Below are 14,612 nucleotides of genomic sequence, written 5' to 3'. Positions count from 1 at the left end.
TAAGTACACACGTGAGATTACAAATGTTGCAGGAGATATGACAACTTAAATTTGTAAAAACTGAACCCTATCAAAGTACCAGAGATAATCAGAAACAGCATGTGCAAATCTGAAGGAACTGTTGTGGGGCATGATAGAGTTGACGGGGAACAAGGGCTTTCACGTGAACGACGCCATTCTTCACAACTCCACACTACTGCTCAAGATATATGCAATTCAATTCTGAAAAATGGTTTACCTTATTATGTTTCCTCTAATTGGATGTCAAAAATTTAAATACTGGGAGATCATAAATGTTGTGAGAAACAAACCTACACTGTATGGATTCTTCAGTTAAGTTGCATATTATCAAACCCCATAGAGCAGTTTACAGTGGCAGTGCCCCTTGGACATTCTCCATCAAAGATGAACACTGAAAGAACTGTAACACGGTTAAGTTCAGTGGTATACCCGCAAAAAATAAAAGTTCAGTGGTAGGAACCATAAAGCAATAGCATGTGCAATTCCAATTATTTCAGCACACTTTCTACTTTTATGATATGATGTCTACCATGCAAGAATCAAATAGATAAATTGTGGCACATTTATATAACCTGAAATCCATAACATGCAAATAACTCCATCTTTGTCTACCTTGTAATAGAGGAAACTGGAGGGAGAGTGGCGTATCATGTGAAGAGAGAGAGAGAGAGGATAGGAAAAACATATGGGTAGCACCAGAACGATGGCATCATGGATCTGCACCGCTAGGAAAATATAATCTTGCAAACTGCTGTGGATCTGCACTGTTGGACAAATCAACCACATATACATGGTTAGATTTTGTGAAATCAAGAGGGGGTTGAGGTTTAGATCAGAATATGAATTCTGCAAAGGCTTCATTGGAGGTAGATATGGTGAGTGAGGGGGCTATGGAGTGCAAGCATGGGGGAGGGGGATGCCGCCCCGAGATGCAAGCCAAAGACAGTGGAGGGGGGAGACAGAGCGGCCATGGGCCAGGTGATGGAGCGGTGGCTGGAACATGGGAACGGCGTCATGGAGCTTCTGCGGCCGCATACAGAAGGGGAGGACATGGATAAGGGATTTGCTCTCCCACCTAGAGGAAAGTGTTTCCGTCTCTGCTCTCCTTGGTCTGCAGCTCGACGGCGCCGGCGCTTTCGCGGGACAGCGCGACGCGGCGGGGAGAGGCCTGCAGCTAGCGGGGCAGCGATCCAAATTGATTTCTTCCGTAGTCCTGCAGCCAAATTGCCCTTCCCTAGCCGCGCTTGGAAGAAAATGACGAGGATGGCGTTGGTGAGATCGCACGGCCGATCAAGGAACACGACGGCGACCTCGGAAGGCGGAGGATGGGGCTTCTCTGGCCACGGGTGGAGGAAGGAGATTGTGGGGGTGAGAAGGCATGGCGGCTAGGGTTGGATAGGGAGGGATCGCCAGGGGAGAGAAGCGGGGCGCAGGAGCAAGACTGTGTATTGCATTGTGATGGGCCTGGCCCAGCTTGGCGGTACCATTGAACGAGGTCGGAATGTCTGATGAAGAGGGCGACGTAGTGCGGGACGAGACGACCAAAACTTTGACGTATTGCGCTCTGGGCAGAATACGGAAACATTCGTTCTTTTTAAGTAGTGTAGATGTAGATTACGTTTTGTTCCCGGCATCAACAGAAAGGGAAAAAACGGGCATTTCCTATATGCCGACCAGGTCGGCACCTGCACCGCGCCGCACATCCCCATGCGCGGTGTGGGCCAGCCCGGTTAGGCCACTTTTTCCTGTTTTTTCGCTTTTTTTTCTTTTTCTTTTCCGTTTTCTGTTTTCTATTTTTCTTTTCTGTTTTCCTTTTTGTTCTCTCGTTTTATTTTTCTGTTTAATTCGAAAATTTTGAAATTTTAAAATGTTCAAGTTTGAAATTTTTTGAACGAATTTTGAATTTTGAACAAATTTTGAATCTTGAACGAATTTTGAAATTGAACTATTTTTATATTTGAACGAATTTCGAAATTGGAGCAAAATTTAATATTGAACGAATTTCCAAATTTCGGACGAATTTTGAAATTTCTACAAATTTAAATTTTGAACGTTTTTTTTCAAATTTGAACAAATTTTAGATTTTAAAGAGTTTTAAAAATTTTACAATTTTCAAATTTTGAACGGATTTAAATTCGATTTTTTAAAATCTATAGACATAAAATTTTGAACAACTTTTGAAAACATAAAAAAACCTATAAAATATTAGTTTTTAAAAATAAAGCTATAAATAGAAAAAGGAAAAATAAGAAAAGAAAAGAAAAAAAGAAAAAGAGGTTACCTAATGGGCCGCGGCCCAGTTAACAGCCGCCGAGTTGGAGGGGTGTGCGGCACCCCATACCCGCCGACCCGGTCGGCATATAGCGGCTCCCGAAAAAAACGAGCACGGTCCCTAAGGAATGAATAAAACGAAAAGGAAAAAAAAGATAACCCTTTGATTTTCTAGATCTCGCAAATCTAACTCCGAGTACTCCATATACCCATGTCTACGATCCTTTTCCACTGCTTCCCATATTGACGCCCGCCTGAATATTAAGCTTGACTGCGCTTGGATCCCCCGCATCTCCGCCACCACCGCCACCCCTTTTTCCTACATATGCGCCGCCCAGCCAAGGAGAAGCACCCCTGCCGCCCGTATCTTTGTTCCCATCTCGCGGAAGCTGCAACGCTCTCCCCTTCCAACCGCGATAATCCAAGCCCCCTCCTCCATGGATTCCGAGCGGACCTCGATGGAGGCAGAGCCAGGCTTAGAGCTGCCACCGTCTGTCGTTTCTAGGCTGCATCGTCTTCGTTGGGCGTCTTCCCAGTCCGTCGCCACCATATCCACGCTTTGCGTCCACATTCAATTTAGTACCAGACCAGTTTTGGCCGTGTCTGTGCTCGATTTGGAGTTTCGAGATATTACCTCCGTTTCAAAGAATAAAGACGCACGGCGTATTTCAAGGCAAACTTTGACCGTAAAATTGAGTAACAAAATTTTGATTATATTATATGTAATTACTATCGCTGGATTCGTATTGAAAAGCACTTTCTAATAATACTAATTTCATACAAACAATATGTATATATTTGAAGTAATTCTTGGTAAAAAAACACGTAAAACGAGGGCGCCTTATTCTTTGAAATGGAGGTAGTATGATTTTCTTGCTCCTTTTAGTTTTCGGTTTAGATTTGGCACAAAATCTTCAAAAATAGTGGAATTAATGGAAGATTTTTTCACGAAATTAGACAAGTTCTTCGTGGAGCGAGCTGTGGACTTCGGTACAGAGCAGGTCGCTTGATTTCTACTTCGATTCCTCCTCGTCGAATGATTTCGATTGCGATTCCATCATCGACGACGAAGAAGGCGAGGACATCCCTTTGATGGTCGTCCCGCGGAACCTCCATGATAAAGCCAACAAGGAGAGGATGCTAAGGGGATCCATCGCCAGCTGGTTGTCCATTCCGTAAATCCGCACGCGCTCGGCAGCGATATGTTGATGAACGACAGCTTCGCCGAGGTACATGCCTACTCTTCACATCTATTTTGTAGACCCTAGCGGACGAGGCCAGAAACCTTCGTCCGTATAGTAGAGGCATACGAGTTGAAATGTTGATTTTTTTTCACTCGCCATAGGAATGCCACCGGCCTCAACTGTTTTAGCGCCTACCAAAAAAATCAGCCACATCGAGGATCATATCCTACGGAGTTAGAACCAATTACACCAACGAGTATCTTCACTCAAGTTTGTGCGTGTGTTTGCCAAGAAAATGATCTTTGTCTTCGGAGATAAATATCTCTGAGCTCCTAATAAGGAGGACACAAAGAGGCTTATGGTGATGAATGAGTCAAGGGGGTGGCCGGTCATCCTTGGGAGCATCGAATGTATGCGTTGGAAGTGGAAGACGTGCCCGATAGCATGGAATGAGAAGTTCATTGGTCAGAACAGTTGTGCTTAAAGCAGCCTCAGAGGATCTTTGGATTGGACATTTCTTCTTTGGGCCGTCCGGATCTCTCAATGATATCAACGTTTTGCAGATATCAAAAATATCCGCTAAGTATATCATGGGTTATTATCTAGCCAACAGAAGCAATCCACCTTGGTCGACATTTGTGAAAATCATCAGCGAGCCGAAAACTAAATGCAAGCGCACTTTGCAAAATATCAAGAAGCAACTCAGAAAAACACACAAAGAGCATTTGGTGTCTTGCAATTGTTCGAGTTCGTGTTAGATTTGGGATAAGAAGTCCCTCCATAGTATCATGAATGCCTGCCTCATTCTACACAATATGATCATTGAGGGAGAGAGGGATTAGATCATCCCTTTCGAGTTTGACAATGTGAGCAACAATGTGAAACTTGCCAAAAGCCCCGATCAAATCAAAACTTTTCTTCAGACATAATGGTAGATTGAGGGCAAGCGGACACATGGCCAGCTTTGCAATGATCTTGTTGGGCATGAGTGGTAGGGTCTTTAGACGCTAGTCTTTCTTCTTTCCTCATTTCATTTTGTATTTATGTAAAGTTGATTTGAACTATTCTTTCCATTTGGGGCCTTTCATTTAGCTGTTTAATGATTTGATTTGAATAATTATTGTAATTTGGAATATTTGTTGCACCGTGTGATGTTGATAATAATAAGTTTGATTTCTGTTGTTGTTTATTCATGTTAATTTGGCCCAAAGTTACAGATATATGAGATAAACATCAAAACCTTGTTTCGCAGACTTTCTGTGACTCCCGGACAAAAAAGGGTTAGTGGCAACACCGCCATTCGAAAGAATGAGCATTGTCATGCACGAAAGGAGCAAGCTGGCATACTGATTTCGCAGAGGACGAATATCCTCCAATTCCCTTCCTGCTGATCCCGGTACGAAAAGAGAAGTTATGCAAACCGAGCACTTACCCTTCGTTAGAATAACCCGAGTGAAACCAAATAAGAGTTTGCTTTCGAAATACGACAGTGCTAAGTCTAAATCAACTCACATTAGATCAATTGTAAGTAGGAGATTGCTTTGCGTATCACGGATCGAGCACACAATAGATAGAATGCTCGAACAACAGTCTTCTAGCATAAAGCCTACGGTGAATAGACACCGCATAGTGGAAAGGGTAAAAGATAACATTTGGATTTGTGGTTCATGCCGCGTGATGTACTCTACCGCGTCATTTTTTGCCCCGCAAAAGCCGTCTAAGTTTTAAACGTCCGTGTTTTACGGTTTCGCAACCCATTTGTGGTATCTGCTAGAGATGCTCTCATCTCCTATTTCGCAACCGAACTGGCGGCTCATGGCACCGCATAATAAATCCAGCAGAGCAGATCAGTGTCTTTCAGATATGGTAGCGGTTGGACGTAGCTGTTACCTACAAGGTTACACGTCGCATTCTATCTCCCTCTGTGATGATAGACCCCATCAACTCCACGCAAATCGCCATCGCTCTACACTCCAAAACAGGCAAACCAATGCAATGAAACCACCCACTCTTGAGCCCAACAACACAACACGACGCCACCGAGCCCGACTCCGAGAGATAAAAACGCGCCGACCGCGCGCACGGAGCCGGAAAGGAACAAACCAACGCCAGCCACCACGCGCCAGTGCCCAGTACGCCACGCCGCTCCGCTACCCCCGCGTGCCGCGCCCTCCCACTCGCGCGCCACCACCTGCCACTCCGCCAGCGGCGAGCGAGATCGTCGGCAGCGGCCGGAGAAATGCCCGCGGGAGGAGGGTCGCCGTCGCGCTGGCCGTCGGAGGAGGAGGTAAGGCCCACCGCCCGCATTGCTTCCATCGATTGGGGCCGCCGGGAGACTCGCGAGAGGGGCTGTCGGTGGTCTCGATCCCGCGCCACCGGAAATTCCGCCTGTTTTTTTTTTTTTGGGTTGGGGCGGGGATTTATCTAGGGTTCAGAGCACGAATCGCGGCTGCCTATCCGCTTTCGCACTGTTTAGCCATCGGTCGCCGCCTGAACTGCTGTTCCCTTGCTAATCGCTAATCGGTCCAATTTCAATTTCCATTTCGTTTCGCTATATAATGCGGTGCATTCACAAGGAAATTCTGCTAACCGAGTTTTCCCCTGCCAATACCTATGGGCTATGGGGTGTTGGTGGTTGCTCCGAATTGATGTGGCGCCGCTGCGCACTTTTTAATGTGGTAGCGCGGTAGTTATTTTTTTTAATCGACGTGTTTTGGGGATAATAAGATTGTGCCTTGCTACTGCTTTCCAAACACATGTACAAGAGAGAAGAACATCACGATCTGCACCTATGCCTTCTCGGTTAACCGCTCAACTGCTGCTCATCCAGTAGGACTACAACGTGCTGCAGTTTTTCAGAGATTTTAGACTACTCCACATGGTCCCAGCAAAACCTGAAACATTCTGCTCCAGCGAGCTGCATGACCACATATTTACTGCAACCGTTCCCCATTACCGCTTTGTTCAGGGCGGATGGGACGGGACTATACTCCATGCCTTCTTTTACAGTCAGCTCAAGTTTCGGTATAGCTAATCAGATAACTGAAACCCAATCGATTCACAGACAGCTACGTGATCTGGAGTGCATTTTCCTTCTTTAATTACATCGGTTTAAATTACATGCTAGCGCAGGGTGCTAGCTTAAGTTCATCTTATTAGTAAGTATGACTATGAGCCTCCGATTCATTTGTACCATTGTCGGCAATGCAGCTTGATATCGTGCGGAAGAAGGTGGCGGCAATTAGTGGAAGGGATGCGAGCGAGGTTAGGGTCGTTGCTTGCCCCTACAGGATTTGTCCTTTGGGGGCCCACATTGATCATCAGGTAACTGCAGCTTCTGCTTCCTTATCATCTTAGTAATAAGATTGTAAGCTATGGCTAATACTTTACTGTCTATAACTCTATGTGCAATATATCTCAGCACAACGTAGTAGCACATGCTATTTAATGCTACAACTGTACCCGTCATACCTTGCTATCCATACAGCGTCGGTTGTTGCAAGCCATTATGTAGCTGCATGACTAGATAAGATGTATGGACCGAGTGGTACCAGCAAGTTTGATCAGGCCTTGATGGTTTTAGGATAATACCTGGCTACCAAATGGCAGCGCATTTTCTGAAGCACTGCTGACATGTTAGAGATAATGGTGATAACTGGTCCTTGCAATAACCAGACATCTCTGTTCGGCCTTATTTGGAAAGATGTGATATGTTCAGATATTTTGGATTAGGGAGGCAAGCCTGGATTAATTTTGAGTTATGAATGGGTCCCATCAGGTTGAATTCATGTTCATTTTGTCGATAAGCAGGGCAGTATATCATAATAAACTTTTAGAGGAAGGATGGGGGTGTATAAACTCCTAATTTACCGAGTTATGGTGGGATTGACCCTGTTGACTGCGGGAAAAACGTTCAGCGCTGCACTGGATAATTTTTACCTTACTGTAAAGTGTAAACTAGTTCAGGCCTCCTCGCAGCTTCCATTGTAGTACCAGCTACCGTTAAGAAGAGTTTATTGTGTTGAATGGATCTACTAATATGGCTAGATAGTTTATCTATTCCTTCTTCTAGGAAGCTAAGGGTACTACTGGTTGACACAATCGTCAGGTAGCTAGTTGTTGTTATTTAGGGTGCATAGTACTTGCAATTTCATTCTGATGAAAACTTGAATATTGTGCTGTTAATTAATTTAGTCTCTAGCACAATTGGATGATTCACTGACTACAATTCTGTTCTGTAACCTGGCAGGGTGGAACTGTGACTGCTATGACGATCAATTATGGAGTACTTCTTGGGTTTGTGCCCTCCGATGATACTGAGGTGGGTAAATACACTGAAGCAGTTTTTCTGCAGGCTCTTGGATATTGCATATTTTTTGTGTGGGTCAGATATTCTAAGTTTAACTATTTGGTGCATATATACCCGATTGCACTGATTGCTAAAACCACCACATGTAGAAAATGTGGTCTTCTTGCAAATTAGAAGTTATGCATTCACACTTTCACAGTTTCACACTCATATCATCTGCTGTATCAAACAGTCTCACAATGGGGCTATACACAAATGTACTATTGGTAAACCTCTCTTTTCTTTTCCAGGTTGTACTCCAGTCTGGTCAATTTAAAGGTGGTATACGATTCAGGTAATGCCAGTCGCCATACACAATACATTTCCTCAAACACAGTTTGCACCCTGTGTTGGTTCTCTTAACAAACATCAAATAGTCTAGCCACGTAGGCCCACTGAGGATAACCTTGGTACTATGTGCTATCTTCAAAGCCTCGTTGACTTCTGTTAATTGCAGAGTGATGTGATGTTTCATTGTCTTTTTGGATGAATAAACATTAACCTGTACCTGTAGTTACTTAATTCGGTTTGCTACCGCTAGCTAGTTCTTGGTGAACACGTTATCTTGGTAGAAACATGGTCCTATTTTATTATAGCTGTTGTTTTTATCCTTAAATTCAGGCTCTGTTAAAATCTTCACTTTGAGGGAGCTAAAGTCACAACTTGTATGCTCCATCACTTTTAACAGAGTTGATGACTTGCAAAAGCCTATTGAGAACCCAGGAAACATTAACTGGGAAAGCTATGCAAGAGGTGCAGTTTATGCCCTGCAAAATAGTGGATATGTTTTGAGAAAGGTATATCCATTCCATCCATGTAACAGTCCAGATTATCCTAGGCTTCAGAAAGCTGTTGACGAATGGCTTCTTTACAGGGTATAGTAGGTTATATATCTGGAGTGAAAGGACTCGACAGTTCAGGGCTTAGTTCGTCTGCAGCTGTAAGCTAACTCATATGTTAGAATCTACACTATCATGTGCTACAAGCTGACATTGAATTAGTGCAGATCCTACCTGTAAATTTTAATGTGCTGTACATATAGTTAAAACATGATGTTACTTTGGTAGCGTAAAGATCACGTGCAAAAAACATATGTTCTTAACTTAGTGTAGGCCCCCATCTGTACATTAGTTAACTTGGCGTTCATAGCAGCTTTGTGCAAGCTCACATATTTATATACTTCTATCTGTACAATCCTCATCAGGTTGGCGTTGCGTACTTGCTGGCTCTAGAAAATGTTAATGATCTGGACCTATCACCTGTTGATAACATTCAGCTGGACAAGTAAGTTTGTTTCCTTTCCATCTATATACTTTAAGAAGGGCCAAATTAGTATTAACCTCCAAATATGTTTGTTTAACTCGCTACAACCATGGAATGACTTCAACAACGTCCATCCTGTTTGTCAGGTCTATTGAAAATAAATATCTGGGTCTTGAAAATGGTATTCTAGATCCATCAGCCATTTTATTGTCTCGATATGGCTACCTCACCTTCATGGATTGCAAGGTAATACTTTGCTTTTGTTTTTTCTTAGAGTTTATTATATTTATTTGTACAATCAGTTTTGACCGAGCTTTTCTTAACGTTTAAGGCTGATGTTATGATATAGGAAAATTGTCTTTAATTTCAGTTCAGATTGTTGATGTAACTGCAATGTTGGGACCATTCAAACATGTCAACTTGCCCTAGCATCCATTTCTTGTAATTTTGTGTTTGTTCCCAGACTTCGTTGGGAGGTGTTCATTGCAATGTTCTCTGTTAGCATTTATAATGACTGAGACTCTCTTGCTTTAGTAGACTGCGTCACCTTCCTACGCCTACTTCTCGGAGCTGAACAAAAGCCAGCAACCTCAAGGGCAGCTGCCATTCAAGATTTTGTTGGCATTTTCAGGTTTGCAACATAACCTACCCAAGTCGCGTGGATATAATACACGAGTTTTCGAGTGCAAAGAGGCTGCACGTGCTCTGTTATGGTGAGTTCTCATGGTCATGAGTATTTAAATCTGGTCATGCAAACAGATGTCATGTTCAATTTGGAAGAGCTTAAGTTCATGATTCCTGTATAGTCTAAATTAGTAGTTTTCTTTCTCAAAACATAACCAAATTTTAAGTCGTTTGTTATTTGAATTCCCAGTGTGCTAGGCTGTGAAGATGCGCCAATACTTCGTAATGGTAGTATCTAAATGACATTGATTCATTGTGACCCATTCGTTGAGTCTAATGAGTTTGATAACATTATTTTCCCCTATCATTGCAGTTGATCCAGGTGTATATGAGGCCCAAAAGGTACTCTACTATTTCCAGCTCCATTCATTGATATAATCTTGCTGGTACCGGACCTTGAATCTGATGATAAAATATTATGCAGTGTATATTAGACGAAAATCTTGCCAGGAGGGCTGAGCACTACTTCTCTGAAATGAAGCGAGTTGCTAAGGGTGAGCTTATCATATCTTTTATGCTGTTGACATATTTTCATGCACAGGAGTATCAAAACCACAATTTTTTTTGGTATTACTCACTGCATCTCTTAATAAAGAACTAGTGTACCAACAACTGAACTGCCTGTAGTAGTACCTTGTATTATCCATGAATGAACTGGAGTCGCACTTCTCTCAACCTATGCACGTCCAAAAGAAAGAAACAAAATCGCGCACTGCATACAACTTTCCAGTGTGTCTGTGAGATCTATTTTCATGGTTAACAGGATACTTCACATTCACCATACTACTTAACTGGACCTGCTAGAAGAAGGATGCAGTTAATATTTCAGTGTTCACTGACCTGTGCGTGTTGTATGGTCTGCTAAAGTTTCAGCTAACAGCTTCTGGTCAATTTGCGTTCAGGAAGAGACGCATGGGCTCGTGGAAACCTACAAGAATTTGGGCAGCTGGTCTCGGCATCTGGCCGTAGCTCCATAGTCAACTATGAGTGTGGTATGGCGATCAAAACACTTCAGATCCAGTATGACAGTTTGAGGTCACAATTGTCTCCATTCCGCTAGTAGTAGTAAGTCTTTCACGGAACACAATAATGAACCTTGCAGGGAGCAAAGAGATGATACAGCTACATGAGATCCTCCTGAAGGCCCCTGGCGTCCTCGGCGCACGGTTCAGCGGCGCTGGCTTCAGGGGCTGCTGCCTCGCCATCGTCGACAGCGAACGGGCGGAGGAGGCAGCAGCCTATGTTCGTGCCGAATACGAGAAGGCCCAGCCAGAGCTGGTGAGCAAGATTCCGGCGGATCGGCGTGTGCTGGTCTGCGAGCCAGGAGACTCCGCGCGTGTCATATTGCCAGACCACGACCGCCATTGCTGAGCACTCTGTTGATGTCGGAGCGGCCCTCACCGTCACCGCCGCGCGTGTCATATTGTTGGAAGTAACGTTTTGTCTGAAGTGAAACTACTCGAGCTCCCAGTTCATTTGTGTATGTTGTAAGAACCATTCGATCCATTCGTTCTTGCCCAAGCAATAATCATCAATACAAAGGTTTTTTTTCGAGGGCATCAATACAAAGGTTCGCTCATGCGTGTGCTGCTACCAAACACGGGGCACCTGTTCAGTGCTCGTTGACCAATTAGTACAGAAAATGATGGGACGAGCTAAGATAGTTGTGTACGGCACAATCCTTGGTAATGTAGTGGACCGTACTGTATGTAGTATTTTGAGTTAACAAGACGCATTATTGCTCGTAACGTGGAATTATTGAGAGCACCGAATATGTCATTTTCCTTAGAATACGTTGCATATATTAGGTGCACTAGTTTATCTCTGGTTTAAGGTACGAAGTTGGACGGTCTTACGTACATGTTCAGTATGCAGTTATCAACTTAGCATAAACAGGCCCAGTTGGCATGATATTCATTGGTATGTAGGTCGTCGTCCCTTCGCAATCGTAGACCATATCTGGAGTTGAGAAACTGCATTATTGCTCAAGGATAAAGAGAAGGCCGGATTGTGGAGAGCAATTAGCAAGACAGCGAAGCGAGCCAATCAGGCTGACTTGGCTGTATCAGCGGCAAAATCTTAGCGACGAGTTTACTAATAGCGATGCTCCAAAATGGAGGCATCCATGTGATATTATGCAGAAATCACGTACACCCTCCGCATAGAAAAAGATCGTTTCAAATTTTTTCTAAATATGCACGTATATCTAGCGGATACTCAAAACTGAACTCGAGCACAACTGCTTTTGATATCTCAGCCGAACAGAATTCATGTGATGTGTGTCGGACCTTGTCTTTGCTCAGTAAATGTTAGGCCCATGTGACCGCCTTGACACTAACACATTAATAACTGCACTAGCTCCGATCCTTTTCAGTTTTAAGTACTACCTCTGTTTTCAGGAATAATGCGTCCTTGTTTTACGTATTTTTTGTTTGATCAAAAATAACTTCAAATAGAAAAAGATTGTTTTTATGAAATTAGTATCATTAAAAAGTATTTTTCAATACGAATCTAACGATACTAATTACATATAATATAATCAAGATATTTTGCTCAATTTTTATGATCAAAGTTCATCTTAAAATACGTGTGCGTCTTATTCCTTAAAACAGAGGTAATAGCAGTACACTAGTACAAGCAACGATTAGGGAATGAAGTTGGAGAAACTATTAGCACCAAGAAACACAGAAACAGTCATGCGGGAGTAGCTGTGCTCGTGTGGAGAAACGCTACGTCCTATAGATGATTTTTAGTGTGTAGATATATATAAATTTTGATAAAATTAAGAAATATTTTTTGTTAAGAGCATCTCCACCGGTTCTTTCCATAGCCCTCCCAATAGTATTTTGGAGGTCCTAGAGAGAGAAAGTGTCCACACCAGCGGTTCCAGAAAAGCACCGGCCACTTTGAGACCCTAATAAAAGCACCGGCATGCCCGTAGCAATCCCTTCGCGAAGGGAGCCGATTGGGAGTGCCGACGTCCATTTCTGCTGAAAAGTTGCATGTACCCCACTTGCATATGATCCATCCCTCTAAAGATTCTTCTCTCTCCCATTTTTTCTATCCTCACTTGCATGTGCATGCATGATACCGACGTCTCTATTGGGTTAATTGGTGTGAGACGCAGTCCCCAAACGCTAATTGCATGCAGCCGGTGCTCCCCTTAGCCTGCTGCGGGCATGCATGTCGGCGTTTTTTGGAGAGTACCGGTAAAGATGCTGCTCATGTTCATCAATCATCAGTTCATCACGAAGAATGGATGTACGGAACGGAACTACAAACCGGTGTGTCCTGGACATGTCATATATATCTTTCTTTTCTTTTCCGGGCAACGTCATACGTCGTTACCATGTACTAGAAAAGAGAGGAGGTCAGTTTTCAGCTCAGCCCATGACACACCCGTATGTTCCAGGAGGAGGTCAGCTTTGACGATGACATGGGCACATGGCAGCGCCTTCATAAGCGTGGTAGTATAGTCAACACCGAGAAGTAATAACGTGTGGTCAGATAGCTAGGAGCAGTGAAACCTCCAGCCTACCTAACCAGAGCTCAAATTAGAGGTGTGCGATAGCGAGGTTTCTTTGGTGAATTCATCAAAATCTAGATTGGCTGTGGTAGTTTTAGTCTTTCGCTTGTGCTCATGTATGGGGTAAGTTAAGTGATCAAATGAGTGTACGTACGTATATGTAAGCATCTGTATCTATTATGTGTTTGTCAAAAGAAGTATAGTCAAACATCGAAAAATAAATTAGAAAGAACCTAAATGTTTCTGGAAAGATAGAAATTTGAGGAAATATAAAGAAAAGGACAGTAAATGATTGAAATGGAACAAAATCATAGTTGAAGTAAGTGAGAGGAATTAAAATAGTATATCAAAAATACTTTTTAAACGCTGTCATCTTTTGTACCTTTTCTCAAATATTTATGAGTTTTCAGCTCAGCTTCTCCTCCTTTAAATTATTTGTTTATACTCCACTTTCTTATCTTCAAATTTAAGAACTTGTGTTCACCTATGTTTCATATTTATGTTTCTAATGTGTTAAATTAAAGACGTTTATATTTCCACCTTTTTATTTATATCATTCCATTTTTTGATTTCATAAAGAGCTTTTATTATCTTTTGTAGTTACTACAAATTTATGGAGTTTTATACCTAAATGAGCTCTGTTAGGACGATGCTGAAATACATACGCACGGGTTGATGCTGGAACAAGTAGTACTACGATACCGTACTGCGAGACAAGATCCTTGCTTGATTATTCCTCCTCCTCGGTCCCGAGTCCTGATTATATAGCTTTTTTTTAAAAAAAACTAAGGTGTAAGCCTAGCTTTAAATTAATAAAGCCACTCAACCGGCAGATACGGAGTACATTCATAGCAAACACAGTTTACAGGATATTGAGAAACAAGCAAACACAAGATAAGACTAGAAGCTTCGCTTGACACGTCGTGGACATCGTCTTCTCGAACATCGACACCATGAGAAGCAAGGGCAGTAGGAAGCATCATCCGCAGACATACTACTTGCATCTCTGCCTCAAGAGCAAAAGGAAACCAGCTCATGGTCTCCGACTCCGAAAAAGGATCCATCCCTCTCGCCCCGGATCGCAGGGCGCCGCACCGTCGGAAGACGGAGAGGTTCACCCAAGAACACACCATAGCCGAGTCTACCCAAAGTTCATAGGAGAGATCAAGACGAGCTGCCGCACCAGAAACCACGCCACGACCACCGCCAACCCACGCAAGCTGATGAACGAAGGCGCAACCGAAGGATCGGCAGACAAAGAGCAGCAGTCACCACTAGACCAAAACTCGCGAAGCAACCTCTAGACCTGGCTTGA

General features: G+C 43.1%; 1 protein-coding gene across 1 annotated transcript; it reads left to right on the top strand.

Moving 5' to 3' along the window:
• The first annotated feature begins 6,680 nt into the window (after window positions 1-6,680).
• LOC124669211 (galacturonokinase-like) lies at window positions 6,681-11,163 on the top strand. Its single transcript, XM_047205876.1, has 13 exons — window positions 6,681-6,800; window positions 7,726-7,797; window positions 8,076-8,119; window positions 8,513-8,621; window positions 8,699-8,764; window positions 9,029-9,108; window positions 9,234-9,333; window positions 9,625-9,800; window positions 9,962-9,999; window positions 10,085-10,113; window positions 10,196-10,265; window positions 10,674-10,763; window positions 10,874-11,163. The coding sequence occupies exons 1-13, from the start codon at window positions 6,681-6,683 to the stop codon at window positions 11,140-11,142; spliced, it is 1,263 nt and encodes a 420-aa protein (XP_047061832.1). The 3' UTR covers window positions 11,143-11,163.
• The last annotated feature ends 3,449 nt before the right edge of the window (window positions 11,164-14,612 follow it).

This window comes from Lolium rigidum, chromosome 7 (genome assembly GCF_022539505.1).
Source record: "Lolium rigidum isolate FL_2022 chromosome 7, APGP_CSIRO_Lrig_0.1, whole genome shotgun sequence".
Lineage (NCBI taxonomy): Eukaryota > Viridiplantae > Streptophyta > Magnoliopsida > Poales > Poaceae > Lolium > Lolium rigidum.
This window is presented reverse-complemented; position numbering and strand designations above follow the sequence as displayed.

Excerpts from the sequence above, each read along its gene's own strand:
- LOC124669211 (XM_047205876.1), top strand. The coding sequence starts at position 6,681 with ATGCAGCTTGATATCGTGCGGAAGAAGGTGGCGGCAATTAGTGGAAGG. Across the intron at positions 9,109-9,233 it reads GATAACATTCAGCTGGACAA|GTCTATTGAAAATAAATATC; the intron begins GTAAGTTTGTTT and ends CCTGTTTGTCAG. Across the intron at positions 9,334-9,624 it reads TCACCTTCATGGATTGCAAG|ACTGCGTCACCTTCCTACGC; the intron begins GTAATACTTTGC and ends TTGCTTTAGTAG.